Source organism: Lynx rufus, unplaced genomic scaffold, assembly GCF_022079265.1.
Source record: "Lynx rufus isolate CCGP_SWC_20201006 ecotype Redwood Valley unplaced genomic scaffold, mLynRuf1.p SCAF_5, whole genome shotgun sequence".
In the NCBI taxonomy this organism is placed as follows: Eukaryota; Metazoa; Chordata; class Mammalia; order Carnivora; family Felidae; genus Lynx; species Lynx rufus.
The window spans coordinates 26,177,717-26,205,383 of record NW_025814867.1 but is presented as its reverse complement, the minus strand read 5'-3'; the positions used below and the strand labels follow the sequence as shown (position 1 = coordinate 26,205,383).

Sequence of the window (27,667 nt, the reverse complement as noted above, 5' to 3'; positions counted from 1 at the left end):
CGGGCCTGACATTGGACACAGGAATGCTGTACGGGTCAAGGTTTTCCAGAGAAACAGAACCAAAAGGACGTGCCCACCGACGTCCGTGCTGCTTCCCTTTACTGCACTTCAAGAACACTGAGGTTTTGGGGCGCCTGGGTGGCGCAGTCGGTTAAGCGTCCGACTTCAGCCAGGTCACGATCTCGCGGTCCGGGAGTTCGAGCCCCGCGTCAGGCTCTGGGCTGATGGCTCGGAGCCTGGAGCCTGTTTCCGATTCTGTGTCTCCCTCTCTCTCTGCCCCTCCCCCGTTCATGCTCTGTCTCTCTCTGTCCCAAAAAATAAATAAACGTTGAAAGAACACTGAGGTTTTTACAAACTGAAGGTCGGTAGCAACGTTGTGTCCCACAAGCCCATCGGCGCCACTTTTCGACAGCATCTGTTCACGAGTCTGTCACGTTTTGGTGATTCCCATAATATTTCAAACGTTTTCATTATTATTATATTGGGTTGCTGCAATGTCACGATAGAACTTGAATGGATGAGGACGTGCTTCGCAGGGATGAGCAACGAAAGTGGTTCCTTGAGATGGGAACTACTCCCGGTGAAAATGCCGTGAACGTCATTCAAATGACAATGAAGGATTTAGAGTATCGCGTAAACTTAGTTGACGAAGCAGCAGCAGGGTGTGGGAAGACTGACTCCCAACTTTTTTTTTTTAATTTTTTTTTTTAACATTTATTTATTTTTGAGAGAGAGAGAGACAGAGCATGAACGGGGGAGGGACAGAGAGAGAGGGAGACACAGAATCGGAAGCAGGCTCCAGGCTCCGAGCCATCAGCCCAGAGCCCGACGCGGGGCGCGAACCCACAGACCGCGAGATCGTGACCTGAGCAGAAGTCGGACGCTCAACCGACTGAGTCACCCAGGCGCCCCCTGACTCCCAGCTTTGAAAGAAATTCTACTGCGGGTAAAATGTTATCAAACAGCATCACACGCTGCAGAGAAATCATTCGCGAAAGGGAAAATCAACAGAAAAGGCAGACTTCACTGTTGTCTGAAGAAAGTGCCCCAGTCACCCCCAACCTGCACCAACTACCGTCTGATCATTCACCAAGACGAACCCTCCACCGGCAAAAAGATTACAAGTCACTGAAAGCTCAGATGACGGTTAACACGTTTCTTTCAAGCAATAAAATATTTTTAAATTAAGGCCTTTTGTTTTAAGAGAGCGACCAAGCACATGAGCAGGAGAGAAGGGCAGAGAGAGAGAGAGAGAGAGGCAGGGGTGGGGAGAGGGGGGGAGGGACAGTGAGAACCCCAAGCAGGCTCCATGCTAAGCACGTAGCCTGACACAGGGCTTCATCCCGTGACCCCGGGATCACGACCTGAGCTGAAATCAAGAGTTGGACGCTCAACCTACTGACTGGGCGATTAAATTAAGGCATGTGCTTTTTTTTTTTTTTTTTTTTAGACATAATGCTATTGCACTTTTAATATGCTACGGTACAAGATAAACAAAGTTTATGTATGCACAGTGGGAAAAAAAAATCACTTGACTTGCTTTACTGTGCCACTGCAGTAGTCTGGAACCAAGCCTGCCATATCCCCAAGGTATGTCTGTTTGTAAAGAAAAAGGTTTTAGGGAATCAACTCACATAACTATGGGGCTGGCAGGTCCAAATCTGCAGGGTGGGACAACAGGCTGAACACTCAGAGAACAGCCACTACTTTTTTTTTTTTTTTTAATTTTTTTAACATTTATTTTTGAGACAGAGAGAGAGCATGAACAGGGGAGGGTCAGAGAAAGAGGGAGACACAGAATCTGAAACAGGCTCCAGGCTCTGAGCTGTCAGCACAGAGCCCGACGCGGGGCTCGAACCCACGGGCCGCGAGATCGTGACCTGAGCCGAAGTCGGCCGCTTAACTGACTGAGCCACCCAGGCGCCCCAAACAGCCACTACTTTAATCAAGTCCAGAGACCATCTGCTACAGAACTCTCTCTTGCTTGGGGCAGGTCGCTCTTTTGTTCCATTCAGGCCTTCAACTGATTGGACGAGCACCCCCCCCCCCCCGCCCCATTATGGAGGGCAATCTGCTTTACTTCAATCCCACCAGTTTGAATGCAAATCTCATCCAATAAACACCCTCACAGAAACGTTCAGAATGATGTTTGACCACATACCTCGGTGCTGGTGTGGCCCAGCCAAGTTGACATACAAAATCAACCATCCTGCCCGCACGCCAAACTTTTTGGGAACTACCAGCAGAACTGACTCTGGCAAGATTCAGTTGGGAGGCATTGGGGGGGGGGGGGGGCACCAGGAGGCAGGGACACCAACTGAAAGGCTATTTCAATCATCCCCGCAAGACAGCAGGGCTTCTACCAAAGAAGTGTCGATAGGAAATGAGTCATTTAATTCATATTTGTTAAAAGAAAAGTATGAACGGATTCTGTGACTTGACAAAACACATACACGCACACGGTTACACCTTCGTGGGAAGCTACTACGATTTCCTCCTAGGTCTCCGACACAATATAAAGGACAGGAAGTCTCTCCACATACCACGAAGGGAGGGAAGTGACATAGCAGAGGAAAACGGGGTGTAACCTTTCCCTATTCCAGCTAGTCCTTGGTCTGCTCTGGGGTCACACCTGCTCACCTCTAACTCCTTCCAACCCAGAGTCTTTCTACAAGACAGACAGGCAAACCACAGCACAGACGTGGCACAATTGGTTGGCTGCCTCCCAATATCTATCCTCCCCTCCACCCTAACGTACAACTAAAAAACCACCCTAAGCCAAGCCTCCCTTGCAGCTACCCATGACTCTGTGACTGGGTTCTGGAAGTAAAATGGAAGCAGAGTGTTGTCTGAGAATTCCAAGTAGACTCTTTAAAAGAGAAGAAGCATATGTCCCTTCCCCACTCCTCTTTTACCCCTTCTGTTCTGAAATGCAGATGTGACGGCTGGAGCTCCCGGAGCTACCCTGGACCATGATGTGGCTTGGAGGCTGGGACTCACATAGGACTGAGCAACATGTAAGTCGCTAGGTCTCAGATGACCATGGGGTCAGAGCACCAACCTAGACTGCCTCCTTCGGGTCCTCCTTTTAAGCAGGAGAAAGTATCCTAATGTGTGTAGACGACTGTTTTTGAGTCCTTGGTTACTTGCAACCAAATGCAATTCCTGGTTGACATAAGAGGAGGCCATTATTTTGTGCATAAGGCAATGTAAATTTCAGGACTTCAGGCTGTGGAGCTTTATATCACGGCCTGAGGTGTTGGGATGAGGCCAGACAGAAGAGGAATCTACATAAACTCAATACAGCGCCCTCTTCTCCTGATTTCCTTCCAACTGTTCTCAAAAGAACCCACTAGAGATGCCTTCAATCACCTTGGTTGAGTGCCCAGGCCGGTGTGAAAACAGACTTCCCAGTCTCCTCTGTGTAAAGACAAACTTCTCTTAGTTGGCCTCAGCCTGAGGTCAAGAGACTTAAATTCAAAGAATAAGAGAAGCTTAGAGGAGATCGATACACCATGACTTTTAGAAATAAAAAAGGCCCACCATCTTCTCTGCGGTACGGTGTTTTGCCACAGGAATGTGCTGAGGCTGGTAACGAATTGAAGAACAAATGGTCTCCTCCTTACTTCCATTCAACCTACTTCCTCCAAGGGAAACATACAAAGCAAGGCTTCCTGAACATAGCAGATCATTGCCCTAAGTGAACCAAAGAGGCACTCCTTCCCCTGTGAGAATGTAAGCACCGTGGCGCCTAGCAAAGCTTTCAAATGAAAAATTAACACACAAACATGAATAAACGATCAAACTAACAAAGACACTTGAGCACGGGGAAGGGGAGACAGTTCAAGGGAGGCAGATGCCAGTTGGTGCCTGGATAAGTCGAGGGAAAGAGTGGCTGAGGGGCCCACATTTGGGAAGATCCTTCAGAAGAGACCTAGTTTGTGTGGCCCGTTCACGGAGCCCTTCAGAATTCTGTCTGGAGCTGACCAGCTCTCAGCAATCAAGCTGGTAAGGCTGAGGGGGGCCGTGATCGAAGACTTAGCCACTTTTCTTAGAAACCCATTGCTTCCTGGGAACACTAGGCTTAGGAGAGCAGAACTTCAGTGAGAGATGCTGAGTGCTCTCAGTTGTCCTGGACGCTCCTACACGTTCACTTGTACCCCGCCCAAGGCTACAGGCTAAGGAATGGCACAGCAGGGACCAGAATCCCTCCACAGCAACACATGCCATGAATTCAGGGACCTGAGGTGGGGCAGGGCTGACTCCAAAAACCACCTTATCCATCTGGCTGATGACACAGCTCCCATCCTTTGGAGGGCTGCTAGATCTAACACATACAAACAGAGGACCCCCAGTGAAATTTTATTTCAGGTACACAACAAAGAATTTTTTTTAGTTACGTAAGTCCCAAATATCACATGAGATAGAGGTATCTTTTACCTTTTTTAATTTACTTTTTAATTTACATCCAATTATTAGCATACAATGCAACAATGGTTTCAGGAGTAGATTCCTTAAGCTCCTTACCCATTTAGCTCATCCCCCCTCCCACAACCCCTCTGGCAACCCTCTGTTTATCCTCCATGTTTAAGAGTCTCTTATGTTTGGTCCCCCTCCCTGTTTTTATATTATTTTTGCTTCCCTTCCCTTATGCTCTTCTGTCTTGTATCTTAAATTCTTCATATGAGTGAAGTCATATGATATTTGTCTTTCTCTAATTTCACTTAGCATAATACCCTCCAGTTCCATCCACGTAGTTGCAAATGGCAAGATTTCATTCTTTTTGATTGCCAAGTAATACTCCATTGTATATATATACCACATCTTCTTTATCCATTCATCCGTCGATGGACATTTGAGCTCTTTCCATACTTTGGCTATTGTCGATAGGGCTGCTATAAACATGGGGATGCATGTGCCCCTTCAAAACAGCACACCTTTATCCCTCAGATAAATACCTAGTGCAATTGTGGGGTCATAGGGTAGTTCCATTTTTAATTTTTTGAGGAACCTCCACACTGTTTTCCCAAGTAGCTGCACCAGTTTGCATTCCCACCAGCAGTGCAAAAGGGTCCCTCTTTATCCACATCCTGTTAACATCTGTTGTTTCCTGAGTTGTTAATTTTAGCCATTCTGACGGGTGTGAGGTGGTATCTCATTGTGGTGTTGATTTGTATTTCCTGGATGGCAAGTGATGTTGAGCATTTTTTCATGTGTCCGTTAGCCATCTGGATGGCTTCTTTGGGGGAGAAGTGTCTATTCATGTCTTTTGCCCATTTCTTCACTGGATTATTTGTTTTTTGGGTGTTGAGTTTGATAAGACAGAGGTATCTTTTAAAAAACTATCTGAAATTCATATCAACCGAAAATCCTGTATTCTGTCTGCTGCCTCCACCTCTGGTTTACGTTCCATGAAAACATTCCACCATGCGGAAATGAACACACACTCCCCTCCTGGGAATGGATGTGGTTCCTTCACACACGTCAAGAAGCTTCTGCTGTGCCACAGACCCTGAGCTGGGAATCTGCAGTCCCACACAGGAAGCAGAGTGTCCCAACACAGGGGAATGCTTCTAAAGCAGAGCTACTCAGATGTCCAGAGTCCGTAAATCCCTAAGCCTTATCACTCATCTACTTTTTTTTTTTTTTAGGTTCAGGTATTTACATTGCTTTAATTTTAATTTATTATTTTGAGTGTTTCTTTTTTAAGTTAGTTAACACACAGTGTAATACAAGTTTCAGGAGTAGATTTCAGTGGTTCATCACTTTCATATAACACTCAGTGCTCATCCCAAGTGCCCTCCTTAATGCCCATTATACATCTAGCCCATCCCCTACCACCTCTCTCCGTCAACCCTCAGTTTGTTCTGTCCTTAAAAGTCTCTTGTGGTTTTTTCCCTCTCTTCTCTACCCCACCCACCCTTCCCCTATGTTCATCTGTTTTGTTTCTTAAAGTCCCCATACGAGTGAAATCATATGGTATTTGTCTTTCTCTGATTGACTGTTTTCGCTCATCTGCTTCTTAGTGTGAATAAGGCCATCGATTCTTCAGGGTAGATTTTCACAGAAGGAAAGGAGGAGAATATGAAGTCACACTGGGAGGGCTTGGAGGGGAACTGGAGGAGAAAGGAAGGAAAGCAGGGTGGGCAGACGGTATCCGCAAGGTGAGGAAAGGGAACGGAAAGGTGAGCCAAAAGCGCTCAAGAGCAACACCACCATCTGTCCGGGACCAAACCTTGTTACCTGACAGCATAAAAAGGCCCACCCCCATTTACAAAACAAAAATATGTCCCATAGTCTGATTTTCTTCAGCTGAGACATCGGTCGTGCTGCCACTTGTTCCAGAGTGGTTTACAGAGAGGGGAGGGAAGGGTCGATCCGTGTTAACGCAACAATTTTATTGAAGATGGAAAGAAAGAAGAGAAACATCCAAGGAGCCTCACGGTTTTGGATACGGTACAAAACTCCACACCTCCCACTACCTTCGAGCCGCGGTGACAAACCACCTGTGTCAGCTTCAGGCAGCACACTGCCCGCCAAGCAGCACTTACTGGGCATCAGCCATGACCCCATGAAAGGCAAAGGGGACAAGGAAGAGGGAATTGGCCCTGACGACACTCCCAACTGACAAGGTAATGGGGGGTAATACTGCTGGGCTGAGACTCTGTTGCGACCAGACCCGCACTGGTAGCTTCCTGACACCTGCCAGGCAGGAAAGGGTCAAAGCAAGCGGCCCACTGCACCACCAGAGGAGAAAACCCCAGGATCAGCAACACGCCCTGCTGCAGCCCCAACACAGCCCGATGCACAGCCAGCCAAGCACGAGGCGCAGTGACTCCAGGGAGGTGAGCCCTGCCGACGTAAGCCTCAAGACCTACTCTGTGTCAGGAGGCTTCGACCTGGGTCACTTCGACCCTCCCACTGACCCCATCTGTGATCAAGCATCTAGGCTTCCCAAATGCACCTGCTTCTTCCCCAGAAATTCCAAGCAAGACTGCAAAGCAGGATGCAGTCTTACAGGCAAGGGAGAGTTAACAGTCCATTCTCCTCTCTGGCTGTAAATCACCAGGAGCTCTGCCTTGGGGCAGGTGCCCCATCACTCACCGCCTGCCCTTACCCTGGGCCGCAGGGATGACGCAGTTCCCAGAAACTGGCCTGTGGCCCCCCAGTGGGAACGTGATCAGGGCCATGGGGAAGGACGTCAGTGACCCAGACCTCCTCACCCGAGTCCTACGTGGGAGCTGCCGCCCAGCGGAAATGAAAGGTGACCGGGAAGAAGGGAGGCATGACGAGGTCGCGCCCGAGTCGCAGGAGAACCAGGAGGGCGTGCCACAAGCGGAAGGAGTTTCAAAGGGCCCCAAATTGCTTGGAAGAAGAGCCTCACAGTTACCCCCTGAGCAGAAAAGGCAGGGACACTGCCTTGAGTAACTCGACTTCACTAAACTTCAGTTTTCCGCTCTGCAAAACCTACAAAAGTACCTCCCTCCTGCATCTGAAGTATGTAGAAAAGTGCTCGGTACACAGAGTGCCAAAGTTCCTCTCCTCTCCCTCCTTCCCTCCATCCTGAAGCTCTGACTCAGTTCTTTCCACGCACACGCTTCCAGTAAACTGTCCAGAGTCGACTCCCAGCTCCCCCCCTCCAAGCCATCCTGCATCCTCGCCCATGACATCCCCACCGCGGCCCCCGCCGTGGCTTAACATTCAGGAGGGTGAGCGCACCCCCTTCTCCCAAAGCTGGATCCCCACGGTCAACTTCCTACTGGCATTCAGGCTATTCAGGCCAAAACCTCGGAGTTCCCAGTGACTCATTCTTGACCGCCGGTTAACCACTCCGTCTGTTAAAGCTGGCCTTCGTATGCTCTCAGACTAAGCCATGACACCAGAAGGGTTTACGCACGGACGCAAGTGATGGTCTTTGGGCTCTAAGACCAGGTCCCTCACCTGTGATATGGGGACAAACAGGAAAGATAAATGCTCTCCCCTACACAGAGCAGTACACATGGTGCCTGGCACATAGTTAGATCTCAAAAGATGATGCCACTATTAACGGAAGACACAATATTTGGCTTCAATGTCTAATCACCGTCTCAAAGAATAGAACCCCCCACATAAGAGCCCACTGTGGCTGCTCTGTGGTGTCTCAACCCAGAGTGGAGGCCGGGCTGAGGCTGTCTGGTACTCGCTCAGCTGGCCGTCATTCCTTCCCTTTCTGGCTCTTCAGCTCCCAGAAAGCTTCCTTTCCACAGCTCTGGAGCTGATGACGCACTTACCCCAGGTTACGTCCACACTGACTTCTCCCTCAGATCTCAGCTCTTTTGTATTTGCTACCCAGACTCTCGCACTTTGGGGCTCAGGTGCACCTTTCTGCCCAGGCTTCCAACTCCAGCCCCTACAGTGACCTCACCACCCCCTGGCTTCTTCCACACGATGTCTACCTCTGTGCCCTGTGGTTCAGTTGTCTAACCCACGAGCCTCACCCATCGGACTCTTTACTCAGTGAATACAAATGATTCTCCTTATTCACGGATCCCACATTTGCAAATGTGTCTACTCACTACAACTTGTTACCCCAAATCAACATTTATGGTATCTCCACGGTCCAGATCCACCGAGAGAAGCAAAACATTTAGTTATTCAACATGCATGTTCCCAGCTGAGGTCCAACAAGGCAACACTCTGCCTCCTTGTTTCAACTCTCATGTTGTAAACAACTGTCCATCTCTGCCTTAGTGCCACATTTCTCACATTTTTGTGCTTTTTGTTCGATTCAGCTGTTTAAGTTGGCCCCCAAGCCTAGTGCTGAAGTGCTGTCTAGTGCTCCTAAGTGCAAGAAGGCTCTGACATGCCTTATGTAAGGAGAAAATACATGTTTTACATAAGCTTCATTCAGGTGTGAGTCATAGTGCTGTTGGCCATGAGTCTACTGTTAATGAATCAACAATACAGTGCATCTAGAAAAAGAAAGAGGAAATTTGCAGATTCCTACAAGAGGCTGTTCCAGTGAGTGCTCAAGTCACGTCCATAGCGCATGAGGAAGCTACGGACAAGTTTAAATTTGTGGACTCTGTTTGGTATCAATGCATGGGAGGTCTTGACCAATTTAAAAAGCACTGTGTGATGCTCAAAGCCAAGTAAATTTACAATCGTGTCACCCAGGGTCGGAAAAATGTTTGACCCTCCTTGGCTAGTGTTTTGTTATAAAGAAGTACTGTACGTAATTACTTTTAAGAAATATATATATTAAGTAAGGTGCCTTTAAAGACAGACATACGTAAAACAAGGCTACGTATGGGTCAGTTGATGAAAATGTGACCAGAGGCTCTCAGGAACTTGACCCTGTATTTCACCTACAAGCAATACCTCAATAGGATGCCTCTCTAATTCAGCATGGGTAGCAACTTTTTAAGTTTATTTTGAGAGCGAAAAGAGCATGCAAATGAGCAGGGGAGGGAAGTGAGAGAATCCCAAACAGGCTCCACGCTGTCAGCACAGAGCCCAATAATCCCACAAACTGTGAGATCATGACCTGAGCTGAAACCGAGTCAGACCCCTGACTGAGCCACCCAGGCATCCAGGTAGGGGCTTTGGAGAACATAACTATTGTGAGTAAGAACAATGGACTGTAATTACCTATGCCGTAAAAATCATCTTATTTGTATGTGTTGACAGGGCTCCTGGATGATACAGACCACATTTTATGCTCCACAATGGCCAGCACAGACAAAGGGGAGATGCTCAGAAAACACTTTCAGAAACCTTTAACTTGCCAACCCACCAGCCCACTATAATCCACGGACTCACTCTATATCTCAGATGGAGGGGGGAACAACCCCACACTTTAAATCAGATCAGTAACAGAGATTCCACTTTTGCCCCCAAACACCCCACCCCACCCCACATGCTTTTGTAAGACTAAAAGGGGAATGCCAGCTCCACAGAGTTAGGGTCTTTGTCCCATTCTTGACAAGTGGCTACAACAGTGCTCTACAATTAGTAGGAACCCAGTAAATATTTGTTGAATGAAAGAAAATAAATTAGAAGGAAAAAAAAACAAAAACCCAACAAGTAAAGAGAGCAAGAACCCATGCTTGACACGTCTTCGAGTTTGTGTCCCAAGTTTGTGGAACCTGGCCCTCTACTTCTCTACTTACGGAAGGTCTTCTGCCAACAAAATCAGCATCTAGAATTCCCCAACGAAAAAAAGAGACTACAATGCTCTGTTCCTCTATGACTAACGTAAGAATTCAAGGCATTATTTGATGCACTTGACCGGTCTCATCTCGTGGCAAACGTGACTCTCCATCCATGCATTCAAGGCCCTCACCACACTGTCTGTGAGGGCTCAGAGTGTTTGCGATCAGTGAACAGGCAAGTCAGAGACTCCCTCTGATTATTATTGATCCTTCTGGCACATGTTACCCCCACAAGCAACTCGGTATTTCCTTGACTGCGTGGGGTCACCCTCCTGTCCTCACATTCTTGACACTTTACCCAACACAGGGCTGTTTCTTCCATCCAGAGGTTTTTGGTGTGGTGGTCTTTTGTTTTCAAGGCAGCAGATTCACCAGAGAGACAGACACGATATTTGAGAGGAAAATACATCTGGAATAAGAAGATTTTTTTTTTTTTTTTTTTTTGGTGCACATGGTTTACAAGTACTAATTCCATTACTATGGTAAGTTGCCAAAAATGGCTACAACATTTCACAGGTGCTTTACAGGTGGACTTTATTTTTCCCCACCTCTTGAATTTGGACTGACCGTGTGCCTCATTCTGCCCAGCAGGACATTAACACATGTGATGCAGGAAGAGGCTCGAAGAGAGCTTGTCCTTTTAGTTCCTGGAATCCCAACACCACGGGAAGAAGCCAGCCTGTTGGATGAGACTCATATGGTCCAGTCACCCGGGATGCCTTCGCTGACAACAGGCCAAGTGCCTAACAGATGAAGCCATCTAACATCAGAAAAACTGCCCACCCGAATCATGAGCTAAATAAATGTTTTAGGCCATCTTAGGTTTGGGGTGGTTTGTTTCACAGCAGAAGCTAACATACACAATTTTATAGATGAAGAAACTGAGGCACAGAGATTAAGTAATCCACCCCAAGTCCCACACCTATTAAATGGTAAGGTGGGATTCAAAGCCAATCTGTCTGGCTCAGAGGCCAAGATTTGCCAGTTGTCCTACAGCTAAGTCACTCTACAAGTTTCAAATGCCTCTCCTCTCACCTACTTCCCCAAAGGAAGCTGAGTATAGAACGTGGACTCACATGGCCTCATAAACACAATACAGGCAACTTCCAGCACTGAATGACCCTATTTTGTATTTATGTTGCTCTTCAGGTTTGCAAAGTCTTCTGACACACTGCAACCATTTAAAAATAAGAGTTGGGGCATCCTGGTGGCTCAGTCAGTTAAGCATCTGACGCTTGGTTTCAGCTCGAGTCATGATCTCATGGTTCATGGGTTCAAGCCCCACGTTGGGCTCAGTGCAGAGCCTGCTTGAGATTCTCTCTCTTCCTCTCTCTCTCTGCCCCTTCCCTGCTTGTGGTCTCTGTCTTGCTCTCTCTCAAAATAAATTAATAAAAAACAAAAGTTGCCCAAATGTTCATCACCAGATTAACAAAATATGCTATACCCATACCACAAACTATTACTCAGCCTTAAAAAAGAATGAAATTTTAACATACACCGTAACATGGACGAACCTTGCAGAGGTTATGCAAAGTGAAATCAGCCAGTCACAGAAGGGCAAATACTGCCTGATTCCACTTGTATGGGGCACTTAGAAGAGTCAAAATCCCAGAGACAGAAAGTAGAACCATGGTTGCCAAGGGCTGGGGTGGAGGGAGGAAGGGGGAGTTGGCATCTAACACAACTTGAAGATGGATGGCGGTGGGACTGCTCCCTAATAGGAACATACTTAATGCTGCTCAGTTACACATTTCGAAATGGCTCAAATGGTGATATGCACGTTCTCTATAGTTTACCGCACTTTCAAAAGAGAAACAAAAAAGCGGAAGCATTGGGACTGGCAGTGATAAAAACGACAGGCCCAGGGCCACTGCTAGACCAGTCAGAGCCCCAGGAGCAAAGCTAGCAAGAAACGCTCAACTGTTCGGGCTCACATGGCTCCACCCCCTCGTCAGACACTGACGCCTTCTACACGCTGAAGGCCACGTGGGCTGACAGGTATGTCAAAGCAGCCTTACAAACATGCTCTGGCTCAAGGACAAAAACCCTCAAATAAATGAAAGCCAGTTCCCTGCCCCCACCCCAGCTGGGCGTGGGGGGCTATGTTCTCCCTCCTCTTGGCGGAATTTGGGCTGGATTTTCACAATCAGAGGACTGGAGCTGACTCATCCCTTATCCAACGTGACAACAGGACCAATAAAGTTAATGCAAATTTTTGATGAGCAAATACAATTTCTACTGACCCAACAATTACAACTCTTTGTAGACTCTTTATGGAAAACCAAGCTCTTTAAGTCTCTTCTGCATCAGGGCTCGGATGGGCATTCAGAGAGACAGATCATAAAACCACCACCAGGATGATCTCACACAAAAAAACAAACAAACAAAAAAAGGAGACACACATCAAATATTAACAGAAGATACAGGGACTTCTTTTCTTCATTTCGTCTATTTTCGAAATTTTCTCCAACAAAAAAGTTGTTTAATGCAGCTGAAACCTACGCTCATGCAGGGATTCCCCTGTCAAACACGGTGCCTCCCTGAAGCCCTGAGACAACCTCACGGGAGAGCCGAGGCGGCTCCCGTAACCACCCCTGCTTCCTAGACCAGGAGGCAGAGGCTCTGGGAACACAGTGCCTCACGATACACGTTGAAGGAGATGCTCAGAGACCGCCCCTGCTGTACACAGCCAGAGGGTCTGTAAATACAGAAGGGAAGGGGGTGGGGATCAGAGAGAGGAAGAAAACAGGAAGCCCAACTGGCAGCCGCTGGAGGTGGGCCCCACCCCCTTCGCCATCAGGAAGGTCAGAGGATGCTGGTACACAAACAGACCCAGTCACCTGGCCCAAGCCCAGACAGCCCACCGTGTGCCCAGATGAAATGGGACATCCGTGCCCCGCCTCAGCCTTTGAGCATCCTTCCAGTTCCTCGGCTATACGCCAGCAAGGTCCCTTGCGGGCGAGGGGCAGAGGTCACTCCGGGCCTTCTCCGCCCTCCTTTTCCTGCCCCACCTGCAAGAAGGCAGGGGTTCCCTTCACATTCTTCTTGGCCTCTGCCGGTTGACAGTGAGTCACTCAGTCACCCCCAGGGTCTGGCTATTATCTTGTGAGACCTGATGACTCAGTGGCTCACCCAAGGGACTCCGTAATTGTCACGATCACTAGCCTCACTAGCCACGAGAAGGGATGAGAGGAAGGAGCGATGCCATAGTTCACAGCCGCCCAGCAGTGAGACTCTGCCGACCCAGCTCCCTCCTACCTCTTTTCCCATCAAAGAGGATTTGGGGAGGGAAAAGAAGAGAGTGGTAGGAGATCTATCCCAGATGTGTCACAGACAACCGGGGACCTACCCGGCAAATGAGACTTAAATGAACAGATTTGCCAGCTGTGTTCCTATCCTTCCGCTTATGTGGCCACAGGGCAGGAAAGCCGGGTGGCGGGGGGGTGGGGAGGACCAGGGACAACAAAGGAAACGCTCAGAATGCCAAGGAAGGGCCAGGAGGAACACTGGCCCTGCTGGAGGCCTGTCAATGCGTGGTTCACTCATTTGTTCCGTTAGCCCTCATGGAGCTTCGCTACTACAAACAACAATAACAAGTCAGAAAGAGTGCCATGGAGAAAAAGCACATCAAGGAACAAGGGATGGCGGTGGTGGAGACAGCAAGTAGCAGTTATTTAAATGGTGGCCCAGGGAGGCTTTGTTGTTGATAAAGTGACATTTGAGCAGAAAAGTGAAGAACAGCTGAGTGAGCAGACCACGCAGATTCTGGGGTTAAGACAATGCCAAACAGAGGGGCACCTGGGTGGCTCAGACAGTTTAAGCGTCTGACTCTCGATTTCGGCTCAGATCACGATCTCACAGCTCATGAGTTCAAGTCCCATGTCGGGCTCTGTGCTGACAGCGTGGAGCCTGCTTGGGATTAATTCATTCATTCTCTCTCTCTCTCTCCCCACCTCTGCTCTATTCATTCATTCGTTCGTTCGTTCATTCATTCTGTCTCTCTCTCTCTCTCCCTACCTCTGCTCTTCCCCCACTTGTGCAGGCTCTCTCTCAAAATAAACATTAAAAAACTAGACAACGCCAAACAGAAGGACCAGCAAATTCCAAGACTCTGAGGTAGGAGCACATGTGACACGAGTACAGCCAAAGATGGACACCTCCCACCTGCTGGGGCCAGTGACCTGATGGGCCAACCTCCACCGGTCCCTGAACACAAAGGTCCTGTTCACCAGCTTGGTGTCGAAGCCCGAGCTCAGGGGACCAAGTGAGGAAACCAATGCAGCAACTCCAAGGGGTTGTTTTGTTTTTTTGTTTTTCAATTTTTTTTTAATGTTTATTTATTTTTGAGACAGAGAGAGACAGGGCATGAACGGGGGAGGGGCAGAGAGAGAGGGAGACACAGAATCAGAAGCAGGCTCCAGGCTCTGAGCCATCAGCCCAGAGCCCGACGTGGGGCTCGAACCCACGGACCGCGAGATCATGACCTGAGCTGAAGTCAGACGCTTAACCAACTGAGCCACCCAGGCGCCCCTCCAAGGGGTTGTTTTAACAGACCAGTCTTAACGATCCTGAGGCACGGGCACATAGACAGTTCTAAGAGATATTTGTGGGTTCAAGAGAGTCAGAGGGCAATAAATTCAAGTGTTGAAGACTTTCAGAAAAGGTTTCACGACTTCCTTGGTACTGATCAATGTTTATGTTAAATTATCGTAAATTTCTCCTTAAACCCAAAACCCAAACCCTTTGCACTGCAATTTCAGGTCAAGAATACTGCTACTCTGGGCTACATCCCAGCTGGGGGTGCCCCTTAAAGACCGGTGAGACACAGGCACTTTGGAGACAGTACCTCAGGGTCCGGAGGACCTTTTGAGAAGGGTTTTACCTCCCAGAGAAAGGCAGAAAGAGGGGGCGGCTGCTCAGAGTTTGCCGAAGCCCAGTGAATAACAGGCACTCATGCTGACCAATCCGGTTTAGCTGGTCAGGAAGGAGGAAGGGTTCAGGTGGCCATTCTGTCCAGGAATAAGGCAACCTATCTGGCAGGTTCCAAACAGAAAGCTCAGCTTGGGGTTCAGAGTATGAACACACATACGCAGCTAGGATCTCAGGAGAGCCACTAAAGCATCAAGGGAATCCCCTGATGAGAAATTTGAGAGGCCCGCGGAGGCAGGGCAAAGAGGAAGAACGCCCAAGTCCTGGCCCCTGACCCTCAACAGGTCTGGTCTGAACATGTTCCTAGATTTCTGAGGCTTCGTCTCCCCAAGAGTTCACCCTCCCTGCTCTACCGTGCCCAACCGCACGCGTGCGCACCCTGGTGCACACGTCCCCGTCACTCACTGAACGCTTTCTTACCGGCACCTTCCGTCACATAAACACACGACACGGATGGGACCGACACTCTGGACCAACCGCTTAGGCCCGTTCTGGGTGGCCACGCACACTGAAAAGACATGGTGCGAGGAAGCCAGAGCGAGCGGGGGTGTGCGAAAGCCCCGGGGCTGGCACCCAGCAGACACCGGTGAGGGTCGGGGGCTCTTTTCCTCCCCCACTCACGGGGCCCGGCTAGCGGAGGCTGGGAGGGGACAGAGGCAGAACACTGCACCACCTCAGTGGGGACAAAGGAGGACACACTCTGAAACCAGAGCCCGGTCCCACGCCGTCCAGCAATCGCCTGACCACAGCTCCCCTCTGCTGCCCCTTTGTTGGTGCCAGTTCCCCAGTTGCCTATTTGGGCTCTCGGGGCAAAGAACCCACGTCTCAAGAGAAGCAAATGGTAAATTCCTCTCAAACCAGAGAGGAGACGCTGCAAGGGAGGGAGTCTTCTGCCGGCTGCCTGCCAGGCGATCACCAGAGAGGGCAGAGGAAGACACCTTGTCTTCTAGACACGTCCTCTCGTCCACACCAGCTGGCCCAGCTGCCTGGGGGGCGGATCTGGGCACCATCTCGGTATCCAGGTGGCACCCACTCACAGGGTCGGCCAAATGCCAGCACCCACACTCTATTAATAGCATCAGGAGCTGGAATGGAGCAGCTTGGGTAGGGGGAAGGAGAAAGCAAGAGGCTGTCTTCAAATGCAGTGTATACAAAGTCGTGGTGGCACTGCATCCTGGGGGACTCGTGCTTCTAACCTTCGACCGGGGACACAGAAGTCAGAAGGCGCATCCAAAACACGGTTTGGGGCGGAGGCAGGGGAGGCGGTCAGCGGGGCTACCTTACCTGCCTCGCCACCCTCCGGGCCTCCCAGTAGGGCTTCGAGTCTTCCACAGCTTTGCCAATTTTCTTCACCAGCTCGTCCAGCTTCACCGTTGCTTCCACCAGAACGGAGCGGAACTTCTGACGAGCATCCTGCAGCCAAGAGAAAACGAGGAACAGTTGAGGCTTAAGGAGGCATCCGCGAAAATCCACTTTCTCTATCCAAAAGCACCAAGGAGGGCCTTCACAGAACCTACAAGCTCCTAAATTAATGTCTTTGTGAGCAGCACCGTCTAAAACTCTGTGATACTGGAAATGTTCTATCACACTGTCCAATACGGTAGCCACTAGCCACATTTGGCTACTGAGCACTTGAAATTGGCTGAGGAGGCTGAGGAAATGGGTTTCCAATTTATTCAGTTTTAATTAAGTATATTTCTATTTTAAAAATAAGCACGGGGGCGCCGGGGTGGCTCAGTCGGTTAAAGCAGCCAACTTTGGCTCAGGTCATGATCTCGCAGTCCCACGCGGGGCTCTGCTGACCGCTCGGAGCCTGGAGCCTGCTTCGGATTCTATGTCTCCCTCTCCCTCTGCTCCTCCACTCGTGCTCTCTCTCTCAAAAATAAACGTGAAAAAAAGTTTAAAAAAAATTTTTTTAACGTTTATTTATCTTTGAGACAGAGAGAGACAGAGCATGAATGGGGGAGAGTCAGAGAGAGAGGGAGACACAGAATCTGAAACAGGCTCCAGGCTCTGAGCGGTCAGCACAGAGCCCGATGCGGGGCTCAAACCGCGAGATCGCGACCTGAGCTGAAGTCGGAGGCTCAACCGGCTGACCCACCCAGGCGCCCCCAAAAAAGTTTTTAATGAAAGTAAATAAAAATAAAAGTAAGTGTGGCCAGTGACTACTATATGAAGGTGGACAGCTCAGGCTTGATTTAAAAGCTCTATCTCCTCAGTGGGCAGCTTCAGTGATGGCACCATGTCCTATGCTCCCATGGATTCCTCAACCGTATAATGTAGTCCTCCATGCAGAAACACTGATCGGAAACTTCCCACATGCCAGACCCTATGCTGGGTGTGGGGCTTGGTCCCTGCCCACAGGACATGTCCAGTCTGGCGGGTGAGGTAGGCATTATAGCCATTCCAGAAAAGTCCAAGCCAGGATGAGACTGGTACAGGTGCCACGGAACCCAGCAGCAGAGAACCTCACAAGGTCTGGTAAGGTGGGACGGGGCGGTGAGAGAGAGACTTGGAAAACATCCAGAGGGGTGATATCTATACAGAAGCCCGGAGCATGAATGGTCACTTGGGAGAGAGGGAGAGGAAATACTGAGCCCCGAGCAGGCAGAGAAGCCATATTCGGCCAAGAGGGGAGAGGGAACAGCACGGTCTGAATGAAACTAGAAGTCTGAAATGTGGAAAACAGCAAGAGATAAGGGTGGCCACCCATCCTGGAGGCAGCTACAAGCAACTTAGGTCTCAATTAGGGGTTGGAAGGGAGGAACAGGCAGGCAGGCCATTCTAGGCTTAACCACAGTGTCAAAGTCAAGAAACCCAGATCCACGGACTTCACGAGGAGGAAATAAAATTAAAAAGAAGGAACTCAGTCCAATGTGTAGGGCGACATATTGGAAGGTTGGGTTAGTACTTTCCAGACCCCACACCCCTCTACTCCTTTTCCCTTAGGCATTTGCCTGACACAGCCTCGTGGGGGTGGGAGGAAAGGGGCACACATCTGAGAGGGGAAATAGATACTCAGAGAAGGAACAATGCATGAACACCAGCCGTGGGGCTGCCCCAAGACCGAGCAGCCACCCAGCTGGTAAAATACATGTGCTGGGGCACCTGGGTGGCTCAGTCAGTGAAGCGTCCGACCTTTGGCTCAGGTCATGATCTTGAGGTTCGTGAGTTTGAGCCCTGCGTCGGGCTCTGTACTGACAGCTTGGAGCCTGGAGCCTGCTTCACATTCTGTGTCTCCCTCTCTCTCTGCCCCTCCCTCCCTCCCCACCCCCATCTCTCTCTCTCTCAAAAACAACCGTTAAAAAAAAATTAAAACAAACACACAAACACGTGTGCTGCACTGGCTGCAGAGGGCCCGCCTCACGAGCAACTATCTGAAGACTATCTCTAAGCATCGAACTGTAGGGGCCTCTGGGGCCAAGGGGATGGCTCAAGGGGGTGAAGAAGGCTCTGCCCACTTGTGTGTCCTCCACCCTACTGCACCAGGGCTTGCCAGATGGGTTTGAAAATGATGCCGGCACTCGAGCATACGAGGGTGCTGCCTTTGCCTCACATGGGTGCTTCTCAGCTCCTGAGCCCCATCCTACTTCTGACACTGGCCTTGGTCCCTTTCGCGGGCCCTGTATCATCATCTTCCTCTCTGCCTTCTCTTCTATGTGGCCAAGCCCGCAGTCACCTGCTACAGCTTCTGGAAACAAAGCACACCAGGTCTGTCCTGGAGAGGAAGTGGCGTGGGTGCACAGGGCAGCCCAGGGACTAGCCCCGCTGAGCCCCGGCCAGACTGCATTTCCAATATGTAGGAGGCAGCATGTTGTCTGAAGCCCAGGATTTTTTTTTTTTCTTTTTTTAACCAGAGAGATGGATCCAATCTCCACCAAACCTCTGTGAGGCCCTCATCAGGCAACTTCTGGACTCATCATTTTTATTACCAATTAAATCGTTACTTTCCATCTCATAGGGAGGGCAGAAAAAAAGGAGTAAAGGAGAATGCAAATGTAAATACACGCAATCCCCCATTACCACCTGGCACAAAAAGAGACCCATGATCCTGTTTTAAAAACACCGAGGTCGTCTCTCTGAGGCAGGGGCAGCTGACAGGACGGAAGTAACAACCTGTCACACCATGTAGGCAGATGCTTTGCAAATGCACTCACAAGCATGACTGAATTCTTCAAGTCCCCACCCTGACGAGACACAAGACCAGTGCTGTATCCAGACCATAGGTGAGAAAACGGAGGGCCATCAACAGCGTGTGACCCAGGGCAGATCACATCATCACTCCGGGTCTCTTTTGTAAAATGAGAATTGGGCCCCAAACCAGTGGCCCCTGGGCCAGTAGGCTTAGTGCCTTTGGTCCGTACGCTGGGTACTAAATGTCAGGAAAATCTGTATGTTTTTTTTTTTTTTAAAGTGGATTCTCAATTTTCTCATAAAAAGAATCTGATAATCTAGCAACATGGGGCCCTCATTCCTACCTGGAAACCACTGGCTAGAAGTGGAGGAGACGCCCCCTTAGAAAGAGATTTCCCTTTCCAGTCCCCACCAGCCCTTTGCCTGAATCACAGCCAGCCTGCATCACCCATTGAGGTGCCCAGCCCGGCCCCCGGAGACTTTTGATTTGCCAAGAGCTATTCTGGGCACGGGTGAATATAGCCCACCAAGCCTGCCTTTCTGAGGGAGGGAGAGGGATGCAGAGCCCAGATGGGCAATTTGCTATGTGGCAGACGTGACCACAAATGCTTTCATTCCATCAATTCGTGCAATCACAACCTGATCAGGCAGGTGCTATACTGCTGTTATTCGCATTTTACGAAGAGGGAAACTGAGGCCCGAAGGTAACATGCCTGAAGCCACGGAGCTGGGAAATGGCAGAACCAAGATTTAAACTCGAGCAGTAAATAGACAAGTATAAGGCAGCGTGATAAACACTAAGGCCTCAATACACACACAGTGCAGCGGACACACAGCTGGAAAGGCCACCCCAAGTGTCACCCAAGCCAGGCCCCAAAGAAAGGGGATTTCACCAGACGGGGGGGAGGGGCACTAGAAGCAGAGGGAGGAACGTGAGCAAAGAAAGGCTGGCGGGAGGGCTGGTGGGGGTTGGAGCAAGGAAGGGTGTGGGTGCTGAGTTAAGGCATGTGAACTTTATCCCAGCACAGTGGGGAGACGGGGTGGATTTTTTTTTTCTTTTCACGTAAATCTCAATTTACTTCCCATGAGCCCCTGGCAGAAATGACCAAAGAATGCATTCTTCCACAAAAAGAAAAGTGATCTAGTTTACTGGAAGACTCCACTATGAAGTACTTCCACAGCTGCGATGACGTACACTGAATACTGACTACAAGATAGTTCTGTCGGGAGGAAAGGAAGTGAGAAAGAGAGGTGGTTTGGGGGGACGGAGGGAGGAAAGAAATGAAAATCTCATTTTCCAATTGGGATGCTGGCAGATGGTTAACTAAAACTGACAAATCAACAAGCAGCCACACAGAGCCCACCATTTAGTCATAGAAGTTAATACCTAATCAGCTAAAATATGGTCAACTGATCAAACTGCCCTTAAGGGAGGGGAAGATGGGAATGGGGTAGGACGGGGGTTTTGTTTTTTTTTTTTTTTTGCCTTTTTAAAAACTGTGCTAAGATACCGTGGTGAATTTTTAAGCAGAGGCATGACCAGATCAGATCTGGGTTTTACCAAAGAGTGAACAGGGCTTCTCAGGGGATGCTGGTGGGCAGATCCTGGGACCACCAGCCTGGGTAAGCGTGTGGCCATCAAAGGGTATTGCACCCAAAGGACTTGATTTGACATCAGTGTTTTCCCTCTATAAATGAGGCTGTGTTGCCAGGGATGATGATGCATGGCTGGCTGACGTCCAACCACCAACAAGCCTATTCATCCAAGACGCGTTAAAAGCTAAACACAAAGCCAGCCTTCTCCCTGAGAAGATAATGCCGACCCAGTTCTTTTACCATTCCACAGAAAATCCTAGCCATTTGAGTAACACGTCTCCACAAACACTGGAGTGTGAGGGCCCACAAACCCCCATCTTTTCTGCCAGCCCAATGCTAACAGCCTTGACTTTCTTGGGCCTCACCCAGGGCCCAGAAGTGGTCACGTGACTCAGGCCTGGCCAATCAGATTTGGATACACCTAGCTTCGATGATTGAGGGAAAGCATGTGACCCATGAGAACCAATGAGACTTCATTCTGGGACTTTTCTGAACCGGTGGGAGGAACTATTTTTCACGGAGAAGGCTGAGAGAATAGAATGAAAGGCTAGAGCAGATGGCAGCCATCTTGGCAACAGGAGGGGAGAGCCTGGGAGAGGGAGGAAGTCCCAGCTGGCAACACTCTGAGCTTCCGGAAGTGGCAATGCTTTACAGTCTCGCCCTACACTCCACCTTCCCCAGAGCCAAAACAGCACACACAACCTCAGCTGTCGCAACTGTTTTATGTTTTGCTTAAAGTAGTTGAATTGCATTTCTGTCATTCGCAATTGAATGAAATAAAAAAGATAGACAAGTAGGCCTTAAAGTAGTCATAATTAATATAGATAGGGAGGAGAGGGTCAGTCTACAGTCGTATTATGGCAAAGCACTAGTAAGTAAATATGGTTAAGTGCTAGAGGCTTTTAACCCTGACAACAAAGTCATGTTTATATGGAACAGAACCCGGAACTAACCTGGACAAAGCATTTCTCTAAATCCCTCCGAGTGCCAGTTGGCTACATCTTTCAGACAGCTTGCCGCAACTGACCTTGTGCTTTTTGCCTTATTTCCTAGTTCAAGAAAAGGACTGTGGTTCTCCCGTTTCCTACAAGTACAGGCAAACGTGTTTCCCAAGATCAGAGTGGAGGGTTACTTCCAGGAATGTCCCGGGAGGAGAGAAAGCTATTTTCCCTACAGTAAACGACCCATGCACTTCTGTATAACCTTACCTCGGGAGAGCCAGCAGACCTTTTACCAGCCCAGAAAAACAAGCCATTTACCAGGCGGGGCTGGTTCCCTCAGCTGGGATCCCTGAGATCGTCAAATCTGAAAACTGTGTCATTTCCATTAGGTGACTCAGGGCAATTTATTCAAAGAACTGCTGAGGGTGGCACAGAATCCCTGTTTTGAACGTGCGTGTCAAAAATACAGGCCAGTATCAGGTAAGAACTCCAGCGAAACCAAACTGGCCAGGGCCGGCGTGCCTTGGAGACAGTGCGCCAGGTGTCACCCCACTGAGGACGAGTCTGTTTTCTGGCCAATCCGCTCATCAAAGCCTCAATGATGTCACCTGTAAGCTGAGAATGACGGCCTTTCTCCTCCACAAAGGTGTCCCCAGAACCAAGGGAGATTAAGATGGGACATCAGTTTTTAAAAATAACTGTCCTACAAATTAAAGATGACACCATACTTCAAAAGAGCCTGAGTAATGCCATTTATAAATACACTGCTGCTTGAAGAGAGATTTCACAGGCATTACCTGAGCCTCACAATGACCCTGTAAGACGGGCTGAGCAAGAATGATGGTCCCCAGCCTACGCGTATCTCAGGTGAAGCGCTATGTGGCCTGAGGTCACACGCCAGTGCGTGCCAGACTTCAGACAAGAACACATACCTTTAGTCTTTTCATCCAATGGCTTTCACTTCACCTGTAGGTTCCCAAAGTGTGGTCCAGGGGACCATGGTAGGGGTCCCTGAGGCTCTGCAAGGTCAAAACCACTTTCCTAATCACACTGGACTTATTTGCCTTTTCACCTTCATTCTCTCATGAGTTTTCAGTGGGGTTTCCCAGAGACTACTTCATAGGAGACATGGCAGCAGACGGAATGCAGAAGCACACAACTCAGCCCCTCTAGGAAGGCAGACTACAAAGAGACTTGTAAGACAAAAAAACCATTAAATGATTAATTTCCTTTCACGAATTTTTTTTTCTTTCGTTTGGGAAAATACTTATTTTCTCATAAAATATGTCAACGTGTAATAGGTTTATTATTGTAATTTTTAATGAATGAATTTAATAATGAATGAATTTAACTTTTTTTAATGTATGTTTATTTTTGAGAGACGGGGGTGGGGGTTGGGGGGAGAGGGAGGGAGCGAGGGAGAGGGAAACAGAGGATCCCAAGGGGGCTCTGTGCTGACAGTAGAGAGCCCGACGTGGGGTTCAAACCCACAAACCATGAGATCATGACCTGAGCTGAAATCAAGAGTTGGATGCTTAACCTACTGAGCCACTGAGGTTAACTTTTCTAACACAGCAAATATATATATTACCCACACAGAGCTCTCTGGGGTACTCAATGATTATAAGAGTGTAAAGGGAGAGGTACCTGGGTGGCTCAGTCAAGTAGGTGTCTGACTCTGGCTCAGGTTATAATCTCATGGTCTGAGTTCAAGCCCCGTGTCCGGCTCTGTGCTGACAGCTCAGAGTCTGGAGCCTGTTTCTGATTCTGTCTCCCTCTCTCTCTGCCACACCCCACTCGCGCTCTCTCTCTCAAAATTAAATAAACAGTTAAACAAAAGAAAACGTTAAAAAAAAAAAAAGAGTGTAAAGGGAACTTGAGGCCAGAAGCATCAGGTCTGCTGTGTAGACTAAGCCATACCCTTCCCCCCCGCCCCCCCCCCCCCCCGGGGCCTGCCCTGCAAAGACATCTCACACACTGGAAACACCAGTGTATTTTCAGTAACAGCGAAGCAGTTGTTCCTGCTCAGATCTTTCTTGAATCCTTCTGATTTTGTCCAAGGAGAGGGTCCTGTTGGGTGCTACCATGTCTCCACAGCAAATGCAGCTGCTAATCCACATTTTGAGAAAGGGGGAGCTAATCTAGCTGAGCCTTCCATAGAGAAGGGAATCTGCTAGAATTTGATAAGCAAAACACATCCACTGGAAACAAAACGGCACTGGTTTGAAAGTCACCAAGCTGTGCCCTTAGGAGTTGGGCACTTGCACACACGCAGAAAATTCCTTCAATAAAAACCTTGCTTTAAGAGTACACTCATGATGAGCACTGAGAGATGAATAGCATTGTTGAATGACTATGTTGTACATCTGAAACTAATGCTGTATGTTAACTCGACTGGAATTAAAATTAAAAACTTAATAAAAAGCTTGCTTTAAATAAAAACACATTTCCAGGGCACCTGGGGCGGCGGGGGGGCGTTCAGTCAGTTAGGCATCTGGCTCTTGATTTTGGCTCAGGTCATGATCTCACAGTTGTGAGATCGGGCCTTGCATCAGGCCCTGTGCTGGGCATGGAGCCTGATTGGGATATATTCTCTCTCTCTCTCTCTCTCTCTCTCTCTCTCTCTCTCTCTCGCGGGCGCGCTCTCTCTCTCTCTGCCCCTCCCCCACTCGGCAAGCGCACGCGCTCTCTCTCTCTCTCTCTCTCTGTCTGCCCCTCCCCCACTCGTGCACATGCACACACATGGGCACGCTCTCTCTCTCCCTCAAAAAAAGTATTTCCTTTTGATGGCTTTTCACTTACAGTCATGAAGTCTCCACTTCAAGCAAGATGAAGTAAAAATGTCAATTTAAAGGGAAATATGGAATAAACAGTAGATACAGAACTAGGATAAGGCAAAAATTATGACGGTGGCAGAAGACGAACGAGTCAGAAATGTAAAGTCTCTGTTTGCAGGAACATTCTAGAATTACAGAACCAAGGGCACCACTGGAAACATTCTGGCTTACTGACCAGTTATAAGGTACCTGAAATGTTTTTATGTTTACCACGTACCATGTTTTCTTTCCCCCCCCCTCCAATCTTTAAGAGTACTTGTGGCAGCTACTAAAACACACAAAGAAAGCACTTAAAACAGTGCTTGGGTGAAAAGGGTTAAGTGCTCTCCAGGGCCGTCAGACAGAACTTTCTGCAAGAATGGAAATGTTCTGTATCTGTGCTGTCCGGTGCAGAAGCCACTGGCCACTTGTGGCTAAATAAAAGCTTGAAATGTGGCTAGTACAACTAGCTGGATTTTTAATCAAATTCTAACGTTTCAATCGTAATTTGAACAGCCACACGTGGCTAGGGTTTGCTACAGCGGACTGCGCAGGTCTAGCTCCTGACCCTGGATTTCACTCCACTTTTCCACTCTGAGACCACGCCTCGCTCCCCGGGCCCTCCGGTGGGTGGCCTTCTTTCCTTGCCTCTGTCGGGCTTTCCTTCCCTCAGTCCCAGCTCCCATGGGGAGTGGCTTTCACAGGCCTGTGAGAAGGGGGGCCAGGACAATCTCACTTCGCCTTCAGGAATTTTGCAGCAGAGGCGAAACTGGAAAGACCGCTCCGGGGTAGAGCCAGGGCCTAGAGAGCCAGACCAGCGAGGCCAAGGCTTGAGCACGCAGGAGCCAGGAGGAAGCAGAGTGGAGAGGGGAGGGTCAGGGCAGAAGACCAGCAGGAAGCTGGAGCCAGCATTCCCCATTCCCCATCGCTGTGCAGGCCCAATCCCCCATCAGCCAGTTCCATCCAACCAGAAGAGCCTGGTTAAAACAGCTCCGATGAAATGGAAACACGCACGGGAAAGAAAAGGGAAGAAAATAGGGCCTTCGAGTTGGAAGAAGCCAGCACATTGTTGAGTACCTGACACCGGGTACCTGACTCCCTTCCCTTCCGACTCCTTTTCTCTTCCACCTCGAGCCCTGACTTCAGTAGCAGAGGCCAAAACCACCAGTTCCTTCTGTGGGGATGGTCCCCCCACCCCCATCCCCCGCATCAGGCAGAACCTTGCAGCCATGTTTCTGATCCAAGACCCTCTCCCAGGGAACAGAGGAAGCCCGAGGAGGGAGACACAAAGAGAGGGCAGACAGTGAGCGAAAGCCAACGAGAGAACACGAGGAGGCAGCGGAGGAAGGCTCGTGGGAGATTATCTGGGTTCCCTGACTAATCCTGCAATTAACACGGCCAGACGATTCATCAATCAAGCCAAGATCCTTTTGACAAGGAGGCGGAGCGCTATTAATAATTATGCTGGAACAACAGGCATAAACCAAGTCTGTCGGCCACACTGGGATGTTCGGTCTCTCCACACTTAAGGCTCTGTGGTGCTTCTCTCCCTTGGGTTCCAGGAAAGACTCCAACCTTGCAGAAATTCCTTTGACTCAAGCTGTTTTGAGCAGTTGTGGGACACAGCGTAAGGGACTCTAATCCCAGTTTGGGCACTGCGCAGCTCTGGACCCAGGGGCCGTCCCTATGCAGCCTTGGTGACAAGACCAAGTGCTGTTTCCTCTTCTCATAGCACCGCACTTGTCCTGGGTCTGAACTACCAAGAGGTTCCTTCTACCAAGAGGGGGGGGGGAAAGGAAAGTAAGAAAAGATGGTGGTCAATATGGTTTCCTGCTGCGAGTTCTTCTCTTCTGAGGTGAACAGAGGTCGGAGAGCTTTCTTTAGGCCCGAGTAGAACCAAGTTTCTCCTACCCAGAAAGGCTCTGTTTTAGAGCTCTGATGGGACTGTAGAATGTTTCCAGACATGCAGGTGAGCACCCAGTCACCTCTCCCAGGACATCACAGCCTGCCAGAGCGGTCTTGCCAGCCTCAACCGTGCAGATTCCCCTGAAGCTCTATCCAACGTCAAGGTCCCACAGGCCCAGCCATTTGGAGGCTGAGTTAAGGCAGTTGCCAGATCTGGGAATGAGGAGAAGTCTCTTCCTTTCAGCTTTTTAATTTAAAATAACTTCAGGGGCACCTGGGTGGCTTACTTGGTTAAGGGTCCAACTCTGGATTTCACCTCAGGTCATGATCTCAGAGTTTGTGGGTTTGAGGCCTGCATTGGGCTCTGTGCTGACAGCACAGAGCCTGCTTGGGATTCTCTCTCCCTCCCTCCCTCCTTCTCTCTCTTCTCTGCCCTTCCCCCGCTCTCTCTTGGTCTCGAAAATAAACAAACTTAAAAGATAAAATAAAATAATTTCAGACTTGGAAAAAATGAGGGTAAGATGCAGACATGATGTCCCTTTACCCTGAAATACTTTAGCCCATAGTTCCCAAAGCTGAGGACACTCTCTTACATAGCCAGAGTACAAGGAGGAGAATCTGAAAATCAACACAGGTACCAAGCCAACTAACCTGGTCTAGGACTTCATTCAAATTGCATCAACTGTCTCACTATTGTCTTTTATAGTAAAGGAACAAAATCTTTCAGGATCCAATCCAGGATCGCCAGCTTGTATTTAGTTGTCATATTTCTCTAGCCTTCTTTAATCTGGAACAGTTCTGCAGTCTTTTTTTGTCCTCCATGGCCTTGATATTTTTGAATAATATGAGCCAGTTAAAAACGACTCACTTTCAATTCATCTTTTTTGTTGACGTGACGTGTGCATGAGCCACCAGGATGGAATTTAACCAATTACAAAAAAGTATGTTTCAACAGCCCAAGGTCCAAAGCACCACAAAGGAAAAAAACCCACAGCTCTTTAAATCTTGGGGTAGAAGGATCAGTCCTAGGAGGCCCTGGAGGAAAGACTAAAGTTGCACAACAACCCCCCCCCCCCCACCAATGACACACACACCCTTAGACTGATGGGTCCCAGTCCTTTTTCATTCATGGTCAAACATAGGTTTTTAAATC

At 49.0% G+C, this 27,667-nt stretch overlaps 1 protein-coding gene across 1 annotated transcript in view; it reads right to left on the bottom strand.

The window, feature by feature from the left end:
- SH3BP5 (SH3 domain binding protein 5) overlaps positions 1 to 27,667 on the bottom strand; it is a 77,571-nt gene that overhangs the window by 33,866 nt on the left and 16,038 nt on the right. The window contains exon 3 of the mRNA XM_047098959.1: positions 16,407 to 16,535. Coding sequence (XP_046954915.1) covers positions 16,407 to 16,535 — 129 coding nt within the window. The remainder of the gene's footprint in view (positions 1 to 16,406; positions 16,536 to 27,667) is intronic.